This window comes from Cyprinodon variegatus, unplaced genomic scaffold (assembly GCF_000732505.1).
Source record: "Cyprinodon variegatus isolate N-32 unplaced genomic scaffold, C_variegatus-1.0 Scaffold142, whole genome shotgun sequence".
Taxonomy (NCBI): Eukaryota; Metazoa; Chordata; class Actinopteri; order Cyprinodontiformes; family Cyprinodontidae; genus Cyprinodon; species Cyprinodon variegatus.
In genome coordinates this window covers 826,056-838,548 of record NW_015150595.1, presented here as the reverse complement: position 1 = coordinate 838,548, position 12,493 = coordinate 826,056, and the positions used below count along the sequence as shown (strand labels likewise).

The 12,493-nt window shown below is 36.7% G+C and overlaps 1 protein-coding gene across 1 annotated transcript in view; it reads right to left on the bottom strand.

Moving 5' to 3' along the window:
• Positions 1-12,493, bottom strand: part of LOC107086068 (rabphilin-3A-like) — an 84,604-nt gene that overhangs the window by 8,631 nt on the left and 63,480 nt on the right. The window contains exons 9-12 of the mRNA XM_015376809.1: positions 7,118-7,192; positions 6,873-6,982; positions 6,661-6,787; positions 2,901-2,954 (exon numbers count right to left, since the gene is read on the bottom strand). Of these exons, the coding sequence (XP_015232295.1) occupies positions 2,901-2,954; positions 6,661-6,787; positions 6,873-6,982; positions 7,118-7,192 (366 nt within the window). The remainder of the gene's footprint in view (positions 1-2,900; positions 2,955-6,660; positions 6,788-6,872; positions 6,983-7,117; positions 7,193-12,493) is intronic.

Here is a 12,493-nt window from a genome sequence, read left to right as displayed (position 1 = left end):
CATGGGGGTGAGTAGAAAATGAAGGCTAATCATGTTTTGGGTGTACTATTCCTTTAATACTTTTAAAGCTACTTTCACTTCAATGGCCTTATTTTAATTCCAAGGTTTCTTTGTATTTAGCTCAATTCTTGTTTTGATCAACTCCAACCAGCTGCCCTGTGTCCCCAGAAAAAAAGCATCCCCTTTGGCAAGATTCCAAAAAAGTAAAAAAAAAAAAAAAACAATCCACTGGGCTTTGTTTCCATGTTTGAAAACTTTTCGCTTCCCATCCAGGAAGCTTTTTTTGAATTGAAAAACCTTCCTTGATGGAAGCAAAACGTCTTCAAACTTGGAAACAAAGTCCAGTGGATTTTTTTTTTTTTGTACTTTTTTTGAAATGACTATGACCTGGATGACTGAGAATCTTTACCAGCACTTTGGCCAGATGCCACCAACCGCTTTTCAATGGGGATGGTGTGTTTATGCTTGACCTATCTGCAAGGCTCCTGCAGTGAAATAATGTAATTTTGGCAGAGACATCTAAAAAATTTATCCATGTAGATATTTCAGCTTGTGGGTGAGTGCAAGCTGCCCCTCGTGACTGTATAAACATCTACAGTCTTATGATTCTGCCTATGAATATCACTGCAATATGGCCCTATACAGGCTGTTGCAGGTGAGCTGAGCTTTGCTGAATGTTTCTTCGCTCTCTTGTAACTGTCTGCATACTTTCAAAAATGACAAAATAAACTAGACTAAACTAAAATCCATTAGAGCATAAAAAATTATCTTTAAAAAAATATTGGATAGAAAAGAAGAGGCTTGGAAAATGTTGGATCTCTGCTGCTCTACTTGAGTTGCCTATTCGCTGCTTCTTTGAGAAATGTGTGTCTTACACAGCTTTAATTGTCATTTTGTATATACAGAGTGTATACAAAACAAATCTTCGTTTTGTACAGCTTTCAGACAGTAAATGAACATTTCTATTCCATAAAGTACAGCAAATGTAAACAGTGTGGGAGAAAAAAAAACATGGTGGAAAAAACACATTGATATGGAAGTTGTGGCAAAGCTTCATGTCTGAAGCTGTGGCACACTGTTCAGTTTCAGAACATAGCTCTGTGGTAGAATAAAGCCTGGGGTATTATGTGATGAACTCCCTGCCCTTTAAACTTCTCTGACTTGTCTGCTCTGTTCTTTGTTATGCTCTGTTCTCTGACAGTCCTCTGAGATTTAATGGTACAAAAGTTGAGTGATTTGCGTCCTTCTGAAGGCGATAATAAAACTGTTTTATAAATTCCACTTCATAATTATTGAAGGATTCCAAATAACGGGCACTAAACTGCAATATTGTTTTGCATATGCAATAAGTGGGTGTGTTGTAGGTGATCTACAGTGATTGTTGTGCAAATATTACAGACCTTTAAAATAATTTTGACATTACTTACTCATTAAAATAAGCACATTGTGTGTTTAACTGGCAGTCTGAGAGTGGCTACTAAAGAAGGATGAGGTTCAAAGACATACTGAATAAATAATAGAAAATAATAATGATAATAATAAATAATATTCATAGAGCACTTTGTTTTAGTAGCCTATCTTAAATTGCTTGAACTAAAATAACATAAATAAATTATAAAAACTGTGTTAAAGTTAAATATTAAAAACATAAAACTTGATACTGCACATCAGTACGACAGTGAAGCGCCATTCAGATAGTTAACATGAGCTTGAAAATTGGCTGTCAATTCTCCCATTTTGGCTGGATAACAACCATATTTAAACCCTCTTTTCAACCAGCCTCCCATAACTATGTATGATGCTTATCGAAGTTAAGCTGTATCAGGGCTGCCAAAAAATGTCCAGTTTGCATGTCTTTGTATATAACAGTGTTTGCGTGCGAGTAAATTACTGTACAGATGCTACAGACATTGAAACTGAGCTTCTGTGTTGCGGGTTGTACTCAAGGAAGTTAGTTACTACTACAAGTAAAACAGCTTGTTACTGTTTTACAGCTGTGTACTGATGGGTATTAAGAACATAATGGATCATGTCAGAAGCATGCAGAAAGTTTTTTGTGGTTATTTTGTCAAATTGGCAATTATCAAATTAACTGGACAATGAATCCTTAAAGAGGTCGTATTTAGGACTTGCGATGGAAATTCTGATCACTTTTATTGTAATTTTTCAGTTGGTTTAAATTGTTTATTTCGGATTTTTTGTGCACATGTCTTTAAATATATGGATACTGGAGATTGACTGGGATGCCGTAAAATTTCCATTATTGCCACATCCAAAACTTGACAGGTGTGGCTTGAACCAATTTGTTGCAAAACAAGATAAGGCCATAATGACTTAATAAAATCCATATTATTAAATATGGGGAGGGAAAAAAAATCCCTTTTTCCTCAAGTAAAAGATGCGCTACTTTTTTTTTTTTTTTTTTTTTTTTTATTTCAACTTTACCACCACTATATTAGTACATCTGGTATCATATTCCGTCAGCAGGTGGCAGGTTTTCACCATTTCCAAATATACATGTTCAGTTAAACTATGTTACAGCAGTCCTTGGACATTATCCAACTAAATGCTGGGATTAAACAAAGTAATATATAAGAGCTAAGGGGAGATGTTATCAGAACTTTGACTTACAAGCACGAAAATAAAATAATGATTAAACTAGTTTTTGTTGAGTGGTAATCTCTACTCAGAGCTGTGGTGGGGCTTTAATAGGCATTTTAGACAACTGCTTTGGGTGCTGAATGTCAGAATACCTGGCAGAATCTGCAATAATAATAATAGTAAAATTAATACAAGCAGGCAGAGTTATTATGCTACTCGTGTGTAAGTTAACTCTGGCTATAACAGAGTTGGTTAACCAGTGAAACAATGGTGAAAAGAAATAATTGTGTTTGACTTACGTCATCCTCGTAAAGTGCCATTCCACGAATTGATCCTCCAACAGCCTTCTTCACCTGTAAATGAACAGAGTCAATTAACATAATAATTACAATAATGAAATAAATTTGTATCAATAAATGCTGATAAATGCTTCTGCTGCCCACCTCACACACATAATTTTTATTATCTGAGAAATTAAGCTGTTATACTGCTAAAGGCTTTAGCTGCTGGAGGACATAGGGACCACTTTTCATTCTTCAGTTTCATTCTGCTGGTTTATTGTATTGTGCTTTTATCTGGCCTGGTTCTGTTAGGATGTGATCACATCCTGGATTGAAACATTAAGTTGTCTGCTGACATCAACAACTTCAATTCTAGATGAAAGAGCTGGGACTGTTTCTCAGTCTTTACCCCTGTTTCTCTCGTAGACATAGCTACAGTATGGGCTCAGCTTTACTGTGACTAACTCTACGCACTCTCTTTCATCTCTTTGATATAAAAACTGGCTCAGAGTTAATCTGCTTAATGATTTCTTTCCTAGACAGAGCCACCTGTGGAGCTAGTTTACTGTTACATAGTAACATAGACTAACAGAGAAAATATTAATATATCAGTACGTTTTTCTTTTATATGTGTTTGTGTTTCACACCAGTTGCCCTCAGCAGAGGGCCGTTCATGCTGAGCCTGGTTCTGCTGCAGGTTTCATACTGTTAAAAGGGAGTTTTCCTCTCCACTGTCACTGCATGCATGATCGGTGTGATTGATCTGGTTGAATTATCTCTGTAAAGTACCACAAGATGGCATGTGTTGTAAATTGGTGCTATATAAACTTAATTAATTATTTTTTTTCCGCAACTGTCAAGTAAGAGGATAATGCAGAAGCTGCCTTATCATATTCATCCATTGAAGGATAAAAAGACTGTTTTTATCCATATGAAATATGGTTTTTGTTGGGATCTGGAGCTGTACCACCTTTCTCCAGCAGACTGCGCCGTGGATCCTCCTGAGCTGAGCCTCCAACACACCTCAGGCGCATCTAGTCATCAGTGGATCCTCCTGTATATAACCTGCCTTCAGACCTTGCCTCAACGCCGCAGTGTTGATCCAGTTTGGTTAGCACCTGAGCCTAGCATCACCTGAGAATCTTGGTTGTCTCTGATTAGATTGGATTTTAATACCTCCTTGTCTCTGCTTTCAGGGATCCTTTTCTCTTGTAAGCTCTGGATGAGCTTAACCTGCCGAGCCTGCCCTCTGAGCCAAACCTGAAGACTCTTCTCTGGATTCCCATGCAGCTCTGGACTAAGAGCTGGAAACCAAAAACCAAGGTCTGCCCTCAAGCTAGAAGTAAGACACTGAAGCGGTTATTGGACTCTGCTGAATAAAACAGTCTCTGGACCCAACAGTTCCTCTCTCAAAGTGAAACCCGGATTAATCAAGGTATCCTTCAGAAAATCACTAACCCAAGATCTTCAGTTCCTAAGCTAACTGAACTGTCATCCTCACAGACTCCAGTGAACCTGCTTCCAGGCCTGAACCAGTTCCTGTGTTTATTCCATGTGCTTGCGATCAATAAACATTGTTAAACTTTTCATCTGTCCCCGTGGTGTTCTGCATATTGGGCTTTTCTGAAACCCATCATGACAGTTTTGCTTCGAGTTTTATATTGTTTGTTGTTTTTTTTTTTACACAAATCATTAGATTATTTATGCATGTTTAATTTTGGTAATATGACAATAGTAGAAACCAATACTTACACAATGCAAGTGCAAATTCTGAGGCATCAGGGTCAGAGCAACCACATAGAAGGCATAAATAGGAGGCAACTGGACCCTTGCTCTGTTTTGCCTAAAATATTATGTCAGATATCCAGGAGTCGGTCAACTCTGCCGGCTCACCCACTAATTCTAAAAACTACTGTGTGCGGTCCAATAGGTGACTCAACACACCCACTGGACCAATACTTGCATTTTGACTCACATCGCCCATTAGAACACAAATATCTTGATGTCAGGTCTGTCAACTTCCCCTCAAACAAAAAGAACACAAACATGTCAGGAAATTACTCCAAGCCTTTCTTTACCCAAACTATGCATTTGTTGAGTTGGACAAAAATTAAAAAGTCAGAAAAAAAAATGCTGAGAAACTTTTCAACCTCTATAAAATATTTTCAGAGCTTTTGTGATTAGAAGTGGACTCACACCTAGTTGAATTACACCACTGTCATGGCCAGAGAGGCTCTGTATTGCTTTCACCGACACAAAGCAACTTTGAGGAGGGTGGCAGTAACCCTGCAAAATGCGCAGACTGCTTTACGGCGTACGTCACTTTCCTCATTCGTTATTGGGATGGAAGTAGATACCATTAAGTTTCCCCAAGAAATACCTAATATTTGTGCAAATTGTACATGGTTGATATTCAGGCAAAGCTGGGATCTATGAGTGTTTACTGTGAAAATATCGAACATAGCATTATATTTATCTGTTTTAAGGCTCTTAACTTGCCAGCATATCAGTCTCATGAGTCAGGTGAAGTGTGTGTGGGTGTGTGTCTAACAATACCAAGTTAAACGCTTCTTATTTTCAACATCATCATATGACGTTGTTTCACCACAACTAGATTCATGACCTCATCGCTATAAATGTTTCACATAGCCACTTGAAACAGAAATGTAGTTCAGTCCAACTGCAGGCGACCAGGAGATCTGGATTTTACCACGCTATACGATGCTCCTCATGGGAAATGCTGTCTTCCTTCAGGCAAAACAATATAGGTTTTGTTCCCTTGGGGGGAGCCAAAATCAAGCAAAAAAGAAAGCTCTTTAGAACTGCTTTAATAGATAAAGCAGAATTGCCAAGACAATTGTATGAGTCAGGAGTTTCTGAGAAACACAGGAGGATTTTCTCTGAACATAAATACAAGTGAATTTGAAACCCGACAACAATATCAGAATAAACCTGGTTTATCCTGAAGAGAAAAGAGCGATTGGGAGCCATTGCTTATTCAGTCCAGCATGGCCTACTTTAACTCCAACACCAGACAAACCTAACAGCATTTACACAAACATGTTGCTCAGCTCAGAAGGGCCAGCAGCTCTGGGCAACATTCAGCTGTACACTTGGATCTCACTGCTAAGATTTTGGACAGAGGCCACAGATGGTTTGAAGAAGGGTGGAAGGAATCAGATTTGCATCTGACTTGGCATGATGGGCCTCTGGGTGCTTAACATCAACTACAGGTTGCTCTGCAGTTCGCTTTCACATGACGCCACAAAGCACATGGAAAGAAGAAAGAACAGCAGCTATGAAAATCCAAAGGTTCTGTCAAAAACGTAATAATTTCTCTCAGAAACATGTCGCATCTAACATATTGTATATCTATCTTAAAACTGGATTTAAATCCCTATGGTAGCTTTCTGCAACCTTTGCCTCCATTGACAACTTTACTTCCTGCTCTTCATCTAAACTCACGTCATCAAAACCTCTAACTGAACCCCACCAACAGCAAGGCGACAGAACTGACACGACTCCTGAATAGGTGCTGAAACTCCTATTAACTCCTATTTAAGCCTGTTTTGGAGCTTTACTTACATTATCTACCAATATAAATGTAATTAGACGATCAAACATGATTATTATCATGTTTTATCATTAATATATCATAAAAACAAAGTGATTTGGACAGAGGAGGGATTAAGAAGAATCGGGTTTGTAGTTATATTTTTACAGTAATTTGGGTGAGATGTTGGTCTAACTTTTAACATACTGTTACCCTCAGGCTTACCGGGATCACTCTCTCCAAACAAACGTTAAAACTCTTCTTTTGGTCGAACTTCAGTTTCTTTAGGGCAACCCGTGTCTCTCCGATGAATTCATTATGTCCAAACTTGTCCTCATCGCTCACTGAAAGCCTGGGTGGACAATGATGATGATAAGGTCTAAAAATCATTTGAATTGAAAGTGGATTCCTCAGTTAGAAAGGTCGATTGATGGTACCTGAGTGTTTTGCGTTGCATTTCCTCATCTGTGATGCCGTGGTAGATCAGTGTCTCGTTCCAAACAGGATTCAGGGTGTTTTTAAGAGTCTTGGTACGAAGCTTGTTGGACTTAGAACAGAAAAGAAAACACAATCGCTGAAAAAAAGCGCTAAATCTAAGGACAGATTATAAAACCAAAAGGTCAGTAAAATAAATGTCTAACTTCTAAATTTGATGGAATATTTTAAAAGAACACATAAATACCTTACTGGCTCCAGGTAGCAAATGTAGCTTAACATATGGATCTGCGAGTCCATTAGAATCCATTGGTTTTAAACCCTGAAAGCAAAAGTAGAGCTTAGATCATCTCAGACCATTTTCCTTCATAATATAACTTTGCCTTTTCCAGTATTGTCAGAGCTTTCTTGTTCTCCTGTACACAACTTTATTTCATCTTATTATGTTTTACTAGTCTGCATTACTGTCTGACATTCCCCCTTTATTATTACAAATGTTGTTGTTTTTTGCACTTAGCCTGGCCCTTCATCTTTTATTGCTCTGAACTTTATTCTGCTCTTGCCCACAATTCCTATGACCTTCCCTGTTTTGTTTTTTCATTTTGTGTTTAAAGTGTGTGTAGAAGCAAGTATCTATTGAGTGGATATCTACTAGCATTTTATTTTAGAGAGTTTTTAGGGAGGTGAGAGCAGAAAAATCCTGCAGTGCTTTGCATCCAAGAACAGCAAAGGTGAGATGGACAGAGCTCAGGAAGATTACAGACATCCCCGGTCACCAGACACAAAGTACCACCTTGGGAGGTGAGCAAATAGTTGATTTACAATTAACTGTCAGTTAGGGTTACTTTGATAAAAAAAAAAAAAAAAAAAAATCCATTGATTTATTAAAAAATCCACTTAAAGGGAATTGCAGTGTTGTGATCCCGCTGTTCACACAGGAAAAAACTGGAAATCTAAATATTCATTTTTTTTCTAAAAATAAGGGCATTTGTTCTTGAATTGAGGAGGTAAGCTTTATTTGAACATAAGATAATAGTTAAAAACAAAACAATGTAGAAACAAAGGGAAAAAATAGGAGTAGGAAGAAGACGATGCTAATTTAATCCCTTCTCTTTTGGTGCACAAAACTAAAGAAACACTCTATATATAATTATCAGTATATAATCTACAATTATCTATCAACAATATCCATAGCAATAAACACTGATTAACTCCACATACAGACACACAAAAACTCTTCCTAGTGGTTTTCACTGAGGGAATTCTCCTTTTTGTGGCCCCTCATAAATGACAGCCTCCATTTTTATGGCTGAAAGGATTGTGGATATTGAGCGGTAGTAATTCTAGACTAGCTTCACACATGATCTGTGATAATGAACCAGGTCCTGTAGTTAAAGTAATGTCGACTATTAAAAACATAGAATTTGTGTGATTCAGATACCCAGCTTTGTGTATGGCACAGACCACCCTGTTCTGCAAGACTGATGAGCTTAAGGTATTTTTGTAACTGTTTCCGAAAATCTCTATGCAGTCTGTGAGATACAGCAGAACTAATGATCAACACAATTTAAAGTGAGTTTTAATCTAACAGCATCACCCCCAGTTCTTTAATTGCCTTTATATTATTAATTACTTGATTAATTCAATTATTTTCAAGTACTTGTTCAATTTTATATATGCATTATGTATATTGTTCCAGCTACCAAGTATCATTAACTTAGTTTTCTCTACAATTAGTGACAATTTATTTCAATTCAAACATTTTTAAAATATACATATTTTATAATTTACAGTAGTAATTACTTCATTTTAATCGTTTCCAGAATATAACAGTGTCATCGGCAAATTGGATCAATTTTGATCATTTTGAGACTTGAAATATATAATTTATGTATATATTGAATAATCTGGGGGCCAATACTGATCCCTGGGGAACCCCACAAGCAATCTCCATACATTTTGACCCATTTTTTACAAACTTTTTTCTGTCAGACTGTTAATCAGGTCCAGTGCATCTCCCCTATTAATGTACTGCGGCAGCTTGTTAATGAGTATTGAGTGGTTTATTGTCTCTAATGCTTTTTTAAAAATCTATAAACACATCAGCTTCATATTTTCCTTGATCAGGTGTTTATTTCCTTTGTCGCTTCCATCATTGCAGGGGAGGTTGTAATGTTTGCTCTGAATCCATACTGACTGTTTGATTCAGGTCTTCTAGTCTTTTGTTAAAGAGTTTTTTCGAAATTTTTTTATCCACTAACACAGTTAGTGGATAATTTGTTATTACACTTAATAACTGATTAACCTCCAAGTCACCTACTGCTGAGAAGAGGATAGAGTGAAATCTATTCTCAGTAGATTCACACATTGTCTGTGATTTTTGCCGCTAACTCTTGAGCCACATTCAGAAAATTTTAATTCAGCATATTGTTAAAAAATATTATTGTTGAAAGACTCCTTTTGATAAAAGAGAAAGCTCAGGCTTTTAAGGAAATGGCCACCTGTCAATTAATAGTAAGTTAGTTGAGAAGATAATTTAACTTCAGATTAATTAATTAATCTACAATCTGTATCCCCCATCTCAGAGCAAGGGAACATTAGCACCCCATATTTTGAGCCCTTAGCCCTGCAAAGTCAATAGAGAGCAATGCAGCTCAGCCACAGAGAGTTTTTACATTTTTATATATCCCTGCCGCTTTGAGCGACCTGACAGAATAACCTGGACTGAGCTCCCCTCAAAAACAGCAGCACACCAAGAGGCAAATATAACCATGAATGCAGATGTGTGTGTGTAGTTTAATACTTCCTTTGAGGATTTTTTTCATCCAGGCACAATGACTTCACTGGATTTGATTTTCTCAGATCTTTGGTTTGTTTCATGTCGATCTGTTATTGTTCTTTTTGCCTTGTCACTTTACATTTGATCTGATGCTCTCCTTTCCTTTTTCTGTTGCACTTTTCTTCTAGCTTAGTTTCCTTTTATTAAACTCATGCAGTATGATCTTATAGTGCTTCAATGTCTGGTTACATCCTCCCATCTTCGGCTGTTTTATCTCGTCGTTTACATCTGCTTCTTTTGTCTGTTGTGTCTTGTCTCATTAATTCTTTTACATTTGTCTTTTATCTGCTTATGTTGAACCATCTGGCCATGTTGTGTCTGATTGAATTTTGTTTTATTTGTCTTGACCCGTCCTGTTAGATCTTGTCTCATTTTAACATGTTTATTGATTTAGCCATGCTGTGTATTGTATTGCTGCCCTGCCCTGACTTATTCTGCTCTACTTTTTCATTGTTGGCCTTCTCATCTTGTTTAACCCAATGTTGTTACTGAGTCTACTCAGCCGTGCTAAAATACCAGCCAGTAGTAAATATACAAAGTTAGATCATGATAAATAGTTTAAAAACCTTTAATACATTTGGAGGGAAATGTATTTCCTGTACAACTGTGAAAGCACATTTTTCCTCAGTCTATTTGTGAGTTGAAATATTTAGATTGTGCCTTTTCTTGGCCTAATAGGAGTGAGTTTAGAGAAATATTTTACCAGCCTCTATGCTGTAATGTTTAAGGTAGGGGGGACAGAAAGCAGTTGCCTCTATACTCTAGACAAGGGTGAAATATAGATAACCTTCCCTCTAAGGTGATTAAGGCTCCCTCATACCGCAAACAGAAGACAGCTGTTGTGAGATGTTTATCTGGCCAGTGAAAGATGTATTAACCTAACAGGGAATGTCCTTGATGAACTGAAGTTGTTTTCCTCCAAATGTTTGTGTGTGAGAAAGTTCTTTATGCAGGGGATGGATGGTCCCAAGGGAGAGTGTGTGTTGAGATTTGTACAGTATAAATGTGTGTGCTGGTCTTGCCCCAGTCAGAGCTCTATCTCTCCGACGTAAAATAAATTTGAAACTTTTTCTTTCAAGAAATGCCTCATCAGTTTCTCCACAACTTCACACAACACAACAGAAAAAAACAAAAAAAGCTTTTGATAAAAATACAAATTAGGAAACAAAAGCAATAATCTGATTGCGTTAGCGTGCACACCCTTAAACTCTTATTTTGGTCAACTACTGTTTGTTTCAGTTGGTTCAGACTGTCACATGTAAAACGTCATCAGTAATAACCTGAGATCACGTTAATCCTTCGTACATCTCTCTGCAAACTATGGCATTAGCTGGACAATGACAATAAGGAAGTGTCAAGGATACCTAGTGTTATGTTCTTAGTTCTGTTAAGTTTTCTTTGAGTTTTTAGGTTCATGTTGATTCATGTTTATCTTTGTTTTCTAGTTTTATTAGTTTAATTCCTATTTAGTTGTGTTTTTGGGTGTATTTGAGTTCTTAGGCTTTTCTTTGTTGCCCTCTGCTGCCCTCTTGTGTTGTTTTCCTTTTCCTTAGCTCTTTTCCTAGCAGCCTCTGTTCACACCTGCTCCCAATCAGCTCGTAAGTCCTCCCTTTGTTCAGTCAACCATAAATAGTCTCTAGCTTGAAATATCATATTCTAAGTCCTTGTGGTGTAATTGAAGTGTTTATGAGATGATAGAGAGATCTTTCTTCTGTATCTGGCTGAATACCCCAACTGCAAGTTATTTTGAGTACTCTACTACGGTAGTTCTCATGGTAAGACAGACAGACTTAATGTAAGAGCAATAACATTACAAGGCCCCTGCTGTGCTACTCACAGATGATTCAGGGACACTTCTTGATTTTGGAGGTTTATGAGGGCAGCAAATAAAATATATATATATATATTTAAAAAAAAACAGTCTAAAGAGGAAAGTAACAGAAAAAGAGAAATGCAATTTAAAAAGAATCCAATATATTAAGACCAATCTGAAAAAAACATGACAATATAAAACTAGTAAACAGAAACAGAAGTATATAGCATATATACACACAGACATTTATCTATTTTTTGACATTTTAGAATTGCATTGCTTAAGGTAGCTGTTCAGTATTTTGGAGTAACTCTGCTTGGTTGTAAGACAGAACACTATAGAAGATTCATCCTGCCTACAGCATATACTACTTTATATATAACATTTAATTGAAAACCTGCAATATTTCATTTACTTTTGGTATGTTGAATTATTTTTGAATTGTATTAAACTTAGTTTGCTCTACAAATAGCGATAACATATTTCTATTAATCCATTTTGTTTTAATTTACTTAATTCCTGATTTATAGTAGTAATTACTTCATTGCAAGAATATAACAGTGTCATCAGCAGATTTTGAACATTTACAGACTTAAAATATGCAATTTATGCAGATATTGAATAATCTAGAACCCAATCCTGATTCCTGGGGGACCCCACAAGCAGTCTCCATACATTTGGACCCATTTTTGCAAATTGATTTCTCTCAGACTGTTAATCAGGTTCAGTGCCAGTCAAAGTTCCTCTAAAGACCTTTTTTAAGGAAAACCTTTTTCCAAATTTCAGCTCATAAACCTTTCTATTTGTTTGCAGGCATAATAGAACAAAAATCACTCCATATAAAACAGAGGGATTTTTTGGCAAGGTGTGTGATTAATGGGGAGACCTAAACAAAAACTGATTCATGTTAGGAATCCAGTGTGTGTCACTGCATGAAAAGTGGGATTTTCGTCAGTATACGGCACTGTAGA